Source organism: Helianthus annuus, chromosome 12 (assembly GCF_002127325.2).
Source record: "Helianthus annuus cultivar XRQ/B chromosome 12, HanXRQr2.0-SUNRISE, whole genome shotgun sequence".
Classification (NCBI taxonomy): Eukaryota; Viridiplantae; Streptophyta; class Magnoliopsida; order Asterales; family Asteraceae; genus Helianthus; species Helianthus annuus.
Window position 1 is genome coordinate 112,735,573 of NC_035444.2, and position 15,714 is coordinate 112,751,286.

The window sequence follows — 15,714 nt, forward strand, 5'->3', positions numbered from 1 at the left end:
TCCGTTTGTGGGTGATAAACAGTGCTCATGTCCAACTGTGAGCCAAAAGATTTGTGCGTAGCCTGCCACAATTCGGAGGTGAAACGAGGATGTCGATCAGAGATAATGGATGTTGGCACTCCGTGCCTGGCAACTACTTCCTTCAAGTAGATGGCTGTAAGTTTTGAAAACTTGTCAGTTTCTTTGATCGCGAGGAAGTGAGCAGACTTAGTTAAACGGTCTACAATCACCCAAATGGTATCGTTTCCGCTTTGCGAACTTGGTAAGCCAGTAACAAAGTCCATGGAAATATGTTCACATTTCCAGGTTGGCAACTCTGGTTCGGGCCCCGATGGCTTTTGATATTCGATCTTAACCCTAGCGCAGGTCAAGCATTTGCTAACGTACTTAGCAATATTGACTTTCATGTTAGGCCACCAATACAGGGTATTTAGATCATGGTACATCTTATCAGCACAAGGATGTATCGAGTAGTGAGACTTGTGTGCTTCGTCCATCACAAGATCTCAGAGATTTCCATAAAACGGAACCCTAATACGTTCCATGAAGTTGTGAAGGTCGTCGTCCTTGAGTTCGAGCTGTTTCTCCATGCCTCGCATGGCTTCAGCTAGGAGGTTCTTAGCTTTCAATGCTTCAACCTAAGCGTTTTGGATTTGCTTAGGAAGGTTCGAGTGAATATTAAGTTGTAAGGCACGAACACGCCTAGGTTTGGTTTCCTTCCTACTTAGGGCATCAGCTACAACATTAGCCCTGCCTGGATGATACTTAATCGCACACTCGTAGTCATTAAGGAGCTCGACCCATCGGCGTTGCCACATATTCAACTCCTTTTTATCCAGTATATGCTGGAGACTCTTGTGATCGGTGTAAATCATGCACTTGGTACCGTACAAGTAATGTCTCCAAATCTTGAGTTCGAAGACTACTGCTCTGAGTTCTAAATCGTGCGTCGTGTAATTCCGTTCGTGGATTTTGAGTTGTCGACAAGCGTAAGCAATAACTTCCTCGCGTTGCATCAACATGCAATCGAGCCCTTGAATAGACGTGTCGTAGGAGACAACGAAGTCGTCAGTACCTTTAGGTAATGAAATAAAATGAGCACTACAAAGTTTCTCCTTTAACTTTTGAAACGAAGACTCCTGAGCATCGTTCCAGTTGTAAGCAATACCATTCTGGGTAAGAGTCGTGAGGGGTTAAGCGATCTTCGAAAATCCCTCGATGAATCTATGATAGTATCCTGCCAATCCCAAGAATTGATGGATTTTGGTTTGAGTCTTTGGTGTAGGCCAGGTCTTGATGGAGTCAATCTTAGCTGGATCGACGTGAATCCCATCTTTATTGACTACGTGCCCAAGACAATGAACTTCTCGAAGCTAGAAGTCATATTTCGAAAATTTGGCGTAAAATTGTTCGTTGTGTAAAAGCTCTAGAATAACACGAAGATGGTGGTCATGCTTTTCACGATCCCTTGAGTAGATTAGGATGTCGTCGATGAACAAAATCACGAACTTGTCAAGATATGGTTTACACACTCGGTTCATGAGGTGCATGAAAACTACAGGGCACGTTCGTCATTTCCAAAAGGCATGACAAGAAACTCGTAGTGACCACAACGAAACCTGAATGCAGTTTTAGAGATGTCCTCGTTGCGGACTCTCAACTGATGGTAACCTGATCGTAGGTCGATCTTGGAGTAGTAACTTGACCCTTGCAACTGGTCGAACATGTCGTCAATGCGTGGGAGTGGGTAACGGTTTTTGATAGTCACTTTGTTCAGCTCACGGTAGTCAATACACATACGGAATGTGTTGTCCTTCTTCTTGACAAAGAGTACTTGTGCTCCCAAGGGTGACAAGCTAGGACGGATAAAACCATTATCCAACAGTTCCTGCAGTTGCGTAGAAAGTTCCTCCAATTCGGCTAGGGATAGTCTGTAAGGCGCACGAGCTATGGGTGCCGCTCCGGGAGTTAGCTCGATTTGGAATTCAACTTGACGATGAGGAGAGAGTCCAGGTAGTTCCTCGGGGAATACCTCAGGAAAGTCACGTACGACGAGAAAATCTTCAATCCCCTTTTCCTTCTCCTGAATGTCGGTAACGAGTGCTAGAATAGCAGTATGGCCCTTCTGCAAACACTTCTGGGCCTTTAAGAAGGAAATGATGCCTGTGACTGCACCATTCTTGTCGCCTTGAACAATAAGGGGTTCACTAAAAGGACGAGGGATACGAACGACTTTCTCTTGACAAACTATTTCAGCCCGATGCTTGGATAGCCAATCCATGCAAATAACGATGTCGAAGCTTCCAAGAATGATGGGAAAAAGATTGACGAGAAAAGTCTGACAAGGTAGTACGAGTTTGGAGTTATTGACAACGTGTGAGGCCTTGAGGTTTCTACCATTGGCTAGTTCAACGACGTGCTTAGAGTTCCACGGTGTAGGCGTAGGCTTAAGCTTCTTAATAATACATAGGGATACATAGCTAGCATCAGCTCCAGAATCAAATAGTACTAAAACATAACGATCATCAAGTAGGAACTTACCCGCTACAACGTTGGGGTCATCCCTTTTTTCACCAGCTCCAATCACAAAAATTCGGCCCCTTGCACCGTTGTCACCGTTGTTGTTGTTGTTGTTGTTATTGTTTCCAGTGCCCTGATTGTTGTTGTTACGGTTCTTGTTCAGTTAGGGGCAACCCTTCTGCATGTGTCCCATTGCTCCACAATTGTAGCAGCTGTGGTTGTTTCCCTACTGTTACTGTTGTGGTGGCTGGTTCTGTCTTGCTCGGTACGGGCTCCTGCAGTCTTTGGCATCATGCCCCACTTTGTTGCACCTTTGACAGCGATTCTTCTCACATGGGCCATTGTGATGACAATTACACTTGTTGCACTTGGGTCGGTTTCCTTGGTAACCACCCTGTTGTTGAGGGCTCTTGTTATTGTCGAACTTCCTTTGTTGAGTTGGGGCTTGAGTGGGGTTGACATCCTTGCCCGGGTTACCATCCTATTTACGCTTGTTATCACAAGAAGTTTCAGTAGTAGCACTAATCCTTTTTGGCAGCTTGCCCTGCTCCACAGCCTGATCTGTGAGACAGTGAGCTAGACGAATAACTTGCTGAATCATAGTGAGATTAGGTAAAGTCATCAAACTCTGAATTTCAAGAATTAGACCCTTGATATATAGCTCCATTCTTCGAAAAGCAGGCTGAGACATGTTGGGACAGAGGGTAACATAGTCGTTGGATCACTTGGTGTACATCTCGATCTCTGACCCAACCATCTTAAGCTCATAGGACTCGTTCTCAAGCTTGTGAATGTCATCCCTCTAACAGTACTCTTCCTTGATGCAATTCTTGAAGTCTTCCCATGCAGTAGCGTTGGCAGTCTCTAATCCAAGCATCTTAATCGATATTCCAGGAAACGCCGAGTTTGACGGAGCTTTGGTCCTGATATGATCGGTTCGGTGATAAGAAATGAGTAGAAAATAGAGAATGACCTTGAACAGTCACTTATAATCTGGTTCTATTGATAGTCAAACGTTACAGCACCATGAAACTAGTTAGACAACATTTCCCCTTAGGGACCAAACCCTTGTCCAACTCAAGACCCAAGCCCCATATATATAGGGATCAGGGCTTTGTACAAAGCTGGACCTAGTGCCTTCGTACGAAGCTGAACCTAGTGCGTTCGTACGAAGCTGCACCTGGTGCCTTCGTATGAACCCAGTTTGTTCTTAAAACATCAGTACGAATTTGCTCATATGTCCCTTCGTACGAAGGGACTCCCTTCGTACGAAGGAGCTTTACATCACAACACCTTTAGTTCGCACTGGATTTCACTCTATTCTACACAATATTCAAGACATGCTCTATCTAGCTATTCGCACAGTGGCAGACATACAAAATATGCACCAACAAATTCACCAGTGGCTGTAACTGTCGAATCGTCACGTTGAAAACCTTGAGCTGTGTTTAAATATTCTGCAATTTCTCATATTCTACAACTTCAATCAGGCATCTTTAAATCTTCAATAGATCCCCCCTTGATTGATGATCTGGGTTTGCTTTTGACAGTTGTTTGGATAAATTCCCCCTGAAATGAATCTTCAGGTCTTTGTTGCACAGTTCACGACTCTCCTCTGATTTGCTAAACTGCAATCTTCACAAACAATCACCAATTTGAAACTAATCACTGTAGCATTCTCTGTTTCAGCTTTAACCACATCCACATTCAGTTTTTAATATATCATTTCAGCACCACGATCTCGCATTCCGCTTGCTCGATCTAAGAATGTATAAAAACTCAACCGACAATTAATAAAAACTTCAAACACCCCACTGATTAACTTCAAATCAATGATTCCCCATGAAGATCTGATATCCCATTTTCTGTGATCACTTTTAAGCACCGTAAGAATGATTGATCCGTGTAAACGGTAATCTCCACAATCAGCAAATCTTCATCGAAGAACAAATCATCTGATAACGTATACTGATCTCCGAAGCATTCGTCCACAATCAGATTCACCCTCTAGGACAATCTCGATCTCGAAAGCTATCATCCACGATCAGATTCACATTCCTGGACAATTCTGAAGTGGAACGACCCGAATACTGTTGCAGTGTCACGAATTTCAAAACCGTCGGAATTTCAACATATGACATTGAAATTTTTATTCCCCATCATTTTTGCATATTCTGACTTCTTATCACTGATTTCCCCCTCAAATTGAGCAATTCAGTCTTTTGTCATCTCTGAAAAACTTCACTTTATGAAGAATATGACAATTCTACCACCAGAAGTCAGTTTTTCATCGATGCAAATTTAACAGTTTTGGCCCATAAATAGTCAGATGCTTCAGATAATAGATATGTTGCACTAGTATCAAGACTACCCTACTAATCTTCACAATCTGTGATTGCATCATCTATTTGATAAAGACCCAGATGAATTGACAATTAAATACCAAGTGTCTGTCACAACCTGGCTTTTGCGGAAGCGTGGATTTATTTGCTGAGACTTCTTAATACCATAGCATAATCACAACAATGCTATATGAAAATAAAACCATGATGTTCATCCATTCATTCAAGTTCTAAAAAGTTAACACGACAACATTGTTTTTAAAAGTCGACACATGCAACGGATTACAACATGACATAATAAAAATCTTGTTCAACAACATAATGAAAAACATGAAATAAAAACACAGTTTAAGACTTGTGACTCGTCCATGCAAAAGTCACAATCCCTAAACTCGGATGACATCATTTTCCTTACGCAGCTTGACGACAATGCATACTTTGCCAGATCCCTTAATTCCCTGAAATACATGCTGTTTGAAAAATCAACAAAAAGTTGAGCGAGTTCATGTAAAAGTGAGTATGTATAAACCTACAAAGTATGTATAAAAGTCCCTGGTATGTAGCAATAAGAAAAAAAGAGATCACCAATGGGTTGCAAATCCACTGGTATGTGTGAGAAAGTGCAGGGAAACTCAAACCTAGCAAATTTATTTCCGGGCTTCGACTGTAAGACACAGTCACCTCTATGGGCCTCCCCGGCCTCACGGGTGTGGGCTCGCTACACCCAAATAGATCTATCACTCTTGTGTCCCTCGGTCCTACAACGAGGATTAATGGCCTCGAGTGTTGTACCCACCCCTCACATGATCTAGTAGTATGAACCCTCCCTACGCTAACCATACTATGTAATAAATGTTTGTAATAATTGTCGCATGTATTTCACCCCCGAAGTATAAAAATGAAAACAGTAAAGAGAAAAGGGGGACATGAACTCACAGAAGTGTGTCTCATGAAATAGTCGATCCCAACTCAACCTGCTGTGTGACGACTACTAGCACAAGGCTAGGGGAGAAACAAGGCGTAAAAGTGGTGGATAAAAGGAAACAAGAGTGGTTTTTGAACTTCCGAGTGCACCAAGCTTGTTTGTAGGACTCCTTGCACCTTTGTGTGTATGAAAATGGCTTGAAAGGAGGTTGATGGTGGTGATATGATGGTGTGGTGGTAGTGGCCGTAAGTGATGGAGGAGGGAGGAGGAGAGCTTTGTGATGTTGGGTGTTTTTATGAAAGAGAGTGGTTACCTCTCATATATATTTATAAACCAAGTTTACTAAGATCCTCCATGTAATATGTCCCTCATTATCCAACATAACAAATATAATAATCAAGAAAATGTAAAGGTGGGTCACCCTAAGGTGACCGTCGATTGGGGGAGGGGGTATGGGGTTGGGTGGTGATGGAACTTGTTACATTTAGTTAGTATCTAATGATATTTAGTTAGGGTATTAGTGTGTTATTTAATATAAAGGGTGTTAGGGTGTTCGGGGACCCTAACTAGCTCAGAAAAGTAAAAACAGTGTATTTGGCAAAATTTTTATGTTCCGGGTAGAGTCCGGTCGTTCGGTTGGATATTGATCCGTTAAAGTGTTAAATAAAGCTTTAAAGTGTCTTTTATATTGTTTTAATGACACATTAAATTCCCAACACTTTGGAAAATATCTAGGACTATTTTACCAAGTTTTTGCACTTTACTAGCATTGTTAAATGCTGAATTTTGGGTAATTAGTGCAGAATTCTGCACTTTAAGTATGTTTTAGGCACTTCCGGTCACTATAACTATCATCTAGTGACGCAGTTTTATGATCCTCACCTCCCTACACTCCCCGTAATATTCTATTCCTGGCTCATACTGGCCTCAGAAACAATGTTTGTCTATTGCTGGCATTGTCAGCATGTTTACTGGGTTATCCGCTCACTGTGCTAACTGTGCTTTGTGCATCAAGTTTGTCACTAATGTTTATGTGTAATAAATAGAGTGACAGTATAAAATGTGATGCATGAGTATGTATGTATCAGAAAACAGAAAGCAGTTTAATCACAATTGTAATCAAGCACAGTAATTAAGCACTAATTAAATATTAATTAATTTGTACGGATACCTGGATTTGTGAGGGTTGTCACATTCTCCCCCCGTTAAGAAAATTTCATCCTGAAATTTTAGGTTCTGCTTCTAGTCGCAGGGGTCTTGGGAAATAAATGGGGGTACTTTTCTTTCACACGGTCCTCACGTTCCCATGTGAATTCTGGACCATGTTTTGCATTCCAACGAACTTTGACGAGCTTGACACTACTCCTGCGCGTTTTGTTTACCTTCCAATCTGTAACCTCAACGGGTTCTTCAACAAAGTGGAGCGTGTCGTCAATATGAATTTCGTCAGTAGGAATGACAACAGTTTCTTGTGTTGGACTCTTTTTCAGGTTTGATACATGGAATGTATCATGAACACCGTTAAGTTCGGCAGGTAAGTCCAACTTATATGCTACTAATCCAACCCTCTTCAAAATCTTGAATGGACCGATGTAGCGCGGATTCAACTTCCCACGCTTTCCAAAGCGTACCACACCCTTCCAGGGTGAAACCTTCAACAATACCATGTCTCCTACCTCAAACTCCAGAGGCTTCCTTCTTCGGTCCGCATAACACTTTTGACGATCGCGAGCCGCCTTGATGCATTCTCGGATCTGTGCAATCTTGTCTGTGGTTTCCTAGACCACTTCCGGACCAACCAACTGTCTATCACCTGCGTCAGCCCAACAGATCGGTGATCGACATTAGCGTCCTTATAGAGCTTCGAACACTGCGGCTTGATTACTTGCGTGATAACTGTTGTTGTATGAAAATTCGACCAATGGTAGGTGAGTGTCCCAACTTCCACCTAAATCTATTACGCAAGCTCTCAGCATATCTTCTAATGTCTGGATCGTTCGTTCACTCTGTCTGTCCGTTTGCGGGTGGAATGCTGTACTCAGGTTCAACTGAGATCCGAATGCTTCTTGAAAGGATTGCCAAATCCTTGACACAAACCTTCCGTCTCTATCAGATATGATTGAGAGAGGCACTCCATGACGTGCAACAATCTCCCATATGTATATCTCAGCTAGTTTACTCGTGTTATCCTTTTCCTTGATTGGCAAGAAATGCGCAGATTTCGTTAGTCGGTCTACTATTACCCAAATAGTATCGCGACCTTTGGGCGTTCTTGGCAGCTTTGTTATGAACTCCATCGAAATCTGTTCCCATTTCCATTTGGGTATCTCAGGTTGCTGCAGAAGTCCTGAAGGCTTCTGGTATTCAGCTTTCACTTTGGCGCAAGTTAAACATTTACTAACATAAACTGCAACATCGCCTTTCATCCTAGGCCACCGGTAATAATCCTTAAGATCTTGGTACATCTTATCCGCTCTTGGATGGATAGAGTACTGTGACTTGTGAGCTTCATTGAAAATAACCTTTCTCAATCCACCAAACAGAGGAACCCAAATTCGTTTCATGAAACATAACGTTCCTTCCTCGTTTGGCACTAACTGCTTCTCCATCCCACGGAGATATTCCTCCTCAATATTCCTTTTCTTGAGAGCTTCTTTCTGAGCGACACGAAGGCGCAATGAGAGATCTGTCTGGATAATCATCTATAGAGCCCTAACCCTTATGGGCTTGATCATTTCCTTTCGACTTAGGGCATCGGCGACCACATTCGCCTTCCCTGGATGATACTTAATTTCGCGGCACGAAGGCGCAACAGCTCTACCCAGCGTCTTTGTCTCATGTTTAGCTTCTTCTGGTCGAATATGTGCTGCAGACTCTTATGATCAGTGAAGATTGTACATCGCGTACCATACAAATAATGTCGCCAGATCTTCAACGCAAATACCACAGCGCCTAACTCCAAGTTGTGCGTGGTATAATTCTTCTCATGAACGTTCAACTGGCATGGCGCATATGCTATAACTTTTTGTCGCTGCATCAACACACATCCCAAACCTTGACGCGAGGCGTCACACTATACTGCGAAGTCATCAGTTCCTTCGGGTAGCGACAACAGCGGTGCATTACAAAACTTGTCCTTCAACAACTAGAACGCTTCTTCCTATTTGATTCCCCAATCAAACTTCTTATCTTTCTGCGTGAGGGAAGTGAAGGGTTGACCGACCTTTTAGAAATCCTCAATGAACCTTCGATAATAGCCAGCCAAACCTAAGAATTGTCGAATCTCGGTCGGCGTCTTTGGAGTTTCCCAATTCTTTATCGCTTCGATCTTTGTTGGATCCACATGGATTCCATTTCCATTAACCACATGTCCAAGAAATTGGACTTCGCGTAACCGGAACTCGCACTTCGAGAACTTGGCATACAACTTTTCCTTCTTAAGTAGCTCCAAAATAGCTCTTAAATGTTGTTCGTGCTCATCCTTCGTCTTCGAGTGGATCAAAATATCATCGATGAACACAATCACGAACTTTGTTAGTGCAGTGATGTCTATCGCCTGCGTCAATCAGAACTGTAGCTGAAACTGTAGTAAAATAGGCTTTATATTGTAATTATAAGAAATAGGCAAGGTGGCAAACTTGTAAATAAGGGGAATCCCTTATAACCTTGTGCCTATAAATAGGAGCCTTAGGTTTAGAATTATAGACTTTTGCCACATTAGAGCTTGGAGAAGCTAGGTGCTTAGAGAGAGAAACTAGAGAGAGAAAGTGGCAAAACGTGATTCACGGAGCTTGTAATCGTTACATCATCAATGGAATCACGACATTAGTACGATCTCGTCTGTTCGGTCACGCACGTTCACGGATTCCGCACGTCGAACGTGTCGTTACGCAATCGAATCGGAGTCAAACCGGACCTAACAAGTGGTATCAGAGCAGGTGCTCGGTTGCGAAGATCAAACGCACAGATTCGTACTGGATTTCATCAGAAACAGATTCGAATTTCATTCAGATTTGTCAATTTTCTTCATTTTTACTTGTTCTTCACGTTATTAACTGAATTTTGACGATTTGAACAGGTTTTCACGGTCGAAAATTGCTGATTTTCGGATATGTTGTGCGAAAGTGATTGATCTACAAGCCTACAAATTTTCAGATCTTAATTCGAAGCCGTTTGAGAGAAATCTTGGATTTTCTGTTCGAAAAAATTGGGATATGGTGACTGTTGCTGCATTTGTTCATGTTGAATGCCAACCGATCGGTTAGCCTAACCGATCGGCTAGGCTACTCGATCCAAAGCATAACATTCATTATAAAAAACGTTGACTGGTTGACCTAGCCGATCGGCTAGGAATCACCGCCCTTATCAACCAATCGAACAGCAGCCTCATCTGACATTCATTAAAATTGTTGACTTGTTTGACTGTTTGTCTAAGAATCACCGTCACATGCTTCCAATCGGCTAGCAACACTTAAAGTCAACATATTCAGTAAATCACGTGAAGTATCAGTCAATACAAACAGTTTGCATGAGATATTGAGTGTGTCATCACCGTTCAAAAGGGCCAATAGGATTAAATTTGTAGTGATTCATCATAGTATTCTTGTCGGCCATTAACAATAGCATTAATTCTGTGATCATGACAACTAAACTGATAAGTAACATCTAAGAAAGTGCACGTGATTGAGTGATTCATATTTGCAGGTATTTTGATTTGAAACAGGATTGTCTCTTGATCGACTGGCATAGCCGATCGAACAGAAGTCTTACGTGTCACTTGAATCGGCTGGTATAGCCGATCGAACAGCAGTTTTGGTTTTGTCTTGAAACGAATAGGAAGTATCTTTGATCGAACAGCAGCAAAATCCTGTTCGATCGAACAGAAAAGTTCTTTTGAAAGGATAGGAGCTTGGATCGAGGGAGCCACTCGATCGGCTAGGCCACTCGATCGGCTAGGCCACTCGATCGGTTAGGCTAACCGATCGGTTGGGCCACCTGATCGAACAGCTGTTCGATCGGTTAGGCTGATCGATCAGCGTGTAGTTGTTTTAATCATTCGGCTAGAAAAGTGTCTTAATCGAGTAATATAACCGAACGGTCAAACAAATCGATTCATGACACATCACATTCACCGTTCGGTTAGCAAATAGTTTTATTGCACCTCATTTTTTTTAACTCACTTTGTCAACTGTGATCTTTATTAATCAACTGAATATCAGATGATCACGTGAAACATTAAATACTTTGAATGAATATATTTGAACGGTTCAATCGAATAACAACACATCACCTTTTAGGTCACATAAGTCAACTCTAAGCATTTAGGTTTAATCATTCTACAACAAAATGCATGTGATCTGTTAAGTGTTCAGCAAAACAATAAGTGCATTAATTTTTGGTCGGCCATATACATAGAAGGTCAAATAGAAACAAAGTGCACCGCCCACCTTTTAGAAGGTCAAATAGAAACAAAGTGCACTGCATAATTGTTGACCTAGTGTGTTTGTTTGATTAGAGTCTGCTAGTGCCCAACTGATTGATCAACCAATTTAACAGTACACCGTCAGAATCAACTAGCATTCTGTTTGACCGATCGATCTCTCGTCAAATTTTAGTTGTTTGATATTTTTAAACTGATTGTTTGGTTGTTGATTTGCAGGTAACACGAGGGAATTTACAAGGTAATTCACAAATATAAGTTCATGGCGAAAAATGAACCTATTCCGTGGAAGGATAATCGTACAGAACAAAAAAAGTACGAATATCGAAAAATGGTTGCTGAAGCAAAGATCATCCGACTCTCAGGTGTCTATGAGGAAGCAAAACGTGCAAACCGATGGGATCCAGATAGAGAGTGTTATTTGGATGAATATGGTAACATTGCTGTCGACCACAAGAAGATAGACATTGAAGCCATCATCCAGGAGTACAAAGAAGAGGATGATTATTGGCAGAAGAAATGGTGGGGAGATGAAGAAGAGAAAAAGAAAAAGAAAGAGTTATTAGATGAAATAGAAAGAAACTCAGAAAAAATAAATTTGGATGAGTTTATTGAATTAATCAACAGGGTTAGAGAAGGAATAACAAAGATTGAAGAATCTAAGGAGGATGAAACTTCAAGATGTGAAGTTGTATGCTCGAAATGCGAAAAATCAGAAGCCGACAATGTGAAACTCTTGAAGGATGTGGAGAGTTTGACATTGGAAAACAATACTCTGAAAAACGAGAAGAAAGCTGATGACGAACAGATTCAGGGTTTACGTTCAAACTGTGAAAAATTGAGATCTGATAATGACAAACTCTTAAAGAGTCTTGAGAGTTTGTTATTGGAAAACAACAATTTTAAAAAATTGGAAAATGATTTCAAAAGTCAAATGAAGATTTTACAAGATGAGAGAGATATTTTTGGCAAGAATAATTTGGAAAAACAAAGCGAAATAAACTCTCATCTTGCTAAAATTATTCGACTTGAGCATGAAGCTGTAGATGCTCAAAAGAAAATTGCTGAGTTTGAAAAAGATTTTGAAAGCAAAAGCAAATCTTCAGAATCTGAAGATTTCTGGATTAAACTGGAAAACAAAAATATAAAAGAGAATGAAACAAGATTTCAAGAACAGTTAAAAGTCTTGGAAAATGAAAAATCTGTTCTTGAAAATCTTAAAATTGAAAATGAAAAATCAATCAAGTCTTATCTTGAAAGAATATCACAGCTTGAAAATGAAGCTGAGAATTCAAGGATCAAGATTGATGAACTTGAAACGAAATTGAAAGGTTTTGTGACTTCATCAGACAGGTTGAATTTTCCTTGTCCAAAACCGATCAATTCTGTTCCAATAAGTGACAATGTCACAAATTTTGACAAAGTCAAAATTGAAGATTGTGATGACAAATCTGATGATGAAAAAGAAAAGGAAGAAAAAAGAAAAACATTTTTGAAATTAAATGAAATGTTTAAAAATACTGTTTTACATTCTACTGAGAAAGGTGAATGCTCAACGCAAAAACCTGTAAAGAAGAATGTGGAACAGAAACAAAAAGATAAAAATCTGAAAAATCCTAAAAAGGAAAATAAAAGCTCATCAGATCAATCATCCAATCATTTTCAAAAATCACAAAAATATAAAAATGAAAACTCACAAAATGTTGGTAATAAGTGGTGCAGGTTTGACCACAGTGCTTCAAAGCCAAATCCAACATTGAGGAGGAGTGCAGATTTCCACAATGCCAGACAGTGTTATGATCTGAGCATTTGGAGTGAAGGTGATATATGGTATGATAACAGAGTGTGTTACTCTTGTGGAGTTAGAGGTCACATTGCTGTTAACTGCCAGAATTGGAGTTATGAAACACGAAGATGCTTTAACTGTCAAATTCGAGGACACATTGCCAGAGATTGCCCAAGGAGATCAATGGGAAGATCGAGGGCTGAATCTCAAAATAAGGCAAAGAAACCAATCAAAGTCAAGCCCAAAGGACAGAAAGTTCAAGAACCAAAAGTTCAAGAACAGAAAGTTCAGGAAACGAAAGTAAAACTTTCTCAGGGGCAAAAAGACAGACTGCGTAAGAAGAGGAAGAAGGCCAGAGAATATCTGGAAAGGATTTTGTCCTCAGGTTCTTCAGTTGGTAAGAATAAAAGTACTGATGAATCGCTTCAATCGACTGCAAAGTCAAACAAGTCGAGTTCATCAGTTACAAATTTGAGGACAACAGAGAAAAAGGAGAAAAAGAAACGTGTCGGCGATGAATCTGACAGATCAAAGTCAGACAAGCCACACTCAGGCAATGATTCTGGTTCGTCAAAACCAGAAGAGCCAAGTTTTGAGGTAAAATTGTCAAAATCACCCAAGACTGGTCAGGCTTGGGTGAATCTGTTTAAATGAAAAACCCTGACTTGCCGGAGTTCCCAGGTTGGTAAGCGTGGAACATGAATCGGCACATTTTTTTGAGAAATTTCACTATGGTGATTTTTCGTCTTTCAAAAGATAAATCAGGGACATTAAGTTGTACTTGATTCATCTTTCCTACAAGTGATAATATGAAAAACAATGTGATGAAACTCCGAGTTTATGAAATGTCACACAAAACTAATTTTCCGGAAAAACCATTTTGATTAAAACAAACTTAAGTGTTTTGAAATCACAATGGGAAAATAGTTTGTTGTGAGGGGGAGTTCTGATTGTTTATGCAAAATGAATGGCGAATTGAAGTGATTCGATATCAGTTTGTCATTTTATTTGTACAGTTTTCAAATTTTCCTTGAAAATCAAAATTGAAACATATTTTGATTTTAGGGGGAGAAAAATTTAAAAAAATTAGAAAATTTGAAAAATTCCAAAAACATTGAAAAAGCAAAAATGAGTTTTGTTGATAAAAGAGGAAATGATAGTACATCAGTGGACTATCACAGCACGCTAAAGAAATGTATTGTTAAAAGTGATAAACGGTCTCACTAATGATGTGACGATAGGTTTTCGTACATTTAGTAGATTTATTCGGGATATAAACCTAAAATTTCAAAACTTGCGAAATTTGTGGGGAACACTACTTGGATATATAGGTAACCCCTGAAATCTCGTTTGAAAGGTCTCGTATTCTGATATACTAGGTGTTAATACTCTATGATGTCTGGGGTATTATTCCGGGACTTCTGCTGAACGGTAGTTCTGACCTAGTCCCTGGATAATGCTTTGCAGTAAATGCTTGAAACATAGCATTCTAGCCCTCAGTGATTAGACAATAAAATTGATAATCATCTGTTGTAGCTAAAAAGATCCTCTAAAGGGGACACACTGCTAAGTCGAAGCTGATATCTCTCTGCTGAACGGAAGTTCTGACCTGAGATCCCTCAGTTCTCGCATTTAACCCCTAAATTATGTACAGACATCATTGTAGTATTCTTGCCTGTAAGACTGAATATTGAGATTCTGGATACGGGAGTATATTCAAGAGGTGGGACACATGAATTGAGCTAAGTTCCTAAAACATCTAAATTGTATCCTGAATAGATTGAAAATTGTGTGAAAATTTAAGAGGACAACTATATCGTCAATCGAGGTGAATCGTTTAGAACTTAAAATGATTAAAGCTTAACGGTGCTAGTGATTTGTCTCAAGAACTGATATGATCCTCTTACACAAACTCACAAAAATATTATTTGTATATATTTGTTTTCTGCATTTCATTCAAAATTAAAAACAAAAATCCAAAAATATTTTTGGAGTGTTTTAGCATAAATTTTTGAAAAGTCAAAAAGATTTTCGACAACTGATTTTGAAGAGCTGATATTCAAAATGCGAGTGCTAAACATGATGAACAGGATTGGGAGAATATGTTGAAAACTTTGAATGTCATATACAAATATTTTAAAAGATTGTGTATATTGGTTAATCAAGGTCATTTATTTGAACTTGATGTAACTAATGTGTTTGTTGTAAATGATATCTACCAGTAAGTTTACGGGAATTAATTGTTATAAATTTGTGAAACTTATATTGAGGTAGAGGATATGCAGGTTAACCAGGTTTCAAGTCCTGAGCAGATGTAGAACAAAGCCAGGAATTGATTCTGAACTTGTGAAACGTCGAAAGCCAGACTACGATCCCGACAGCTGAGTCTAAGGGGGAGTCTGAAGACGAGCTCAACGCAAACGAAAGCGTGGATTCAAAGAGCCAAGTATCGTTCTTGGAAGAGCTTGTAATCGGAAAGCAGGTGTCGATCCCAAAAGCACGGAAGCTTGACGAAAGGGGGAGCCTGAAGAAAAAGAGTCTAAGCGAGAGGGGGAGCAACGGAACCTCAAAAACAGATCCACGGGGATTTTGTTCGAGAAAGAGGAAGTCTATGGTTGCTGATACCGTCAAACCTTCAAGAAGACTCAGAGAGAGAGAGAAAGACTAGTCGCTACGAGTTTGACTACAGATTGACTGCGGC

The 15,714-nt window shown here is 40.1% G+C and overlaps 1 protein-coding gene across 1 annotated transcript in view; it reads right to left on the reverse strand.

Moving 5' to 3' along the window:
• Positions 1–3,322: 3,322 nt before the first annotated feature.
• Positions 3,323–15,714, reverse strand: part of LOC110893459 — a 49,262-nt gene continuing 36,870 nt past the window's right edge. Inside the window, exon 2 of the mRNA XM_022140565.1 lies at positions 3,323–3,443. Within this exon, the coding sequence (XP_021996257.1) occupies positions 3,323–3,443 (121 nt within the window). The remainder of the gene's footprint in view (positions 3,444–15,714) is intronic.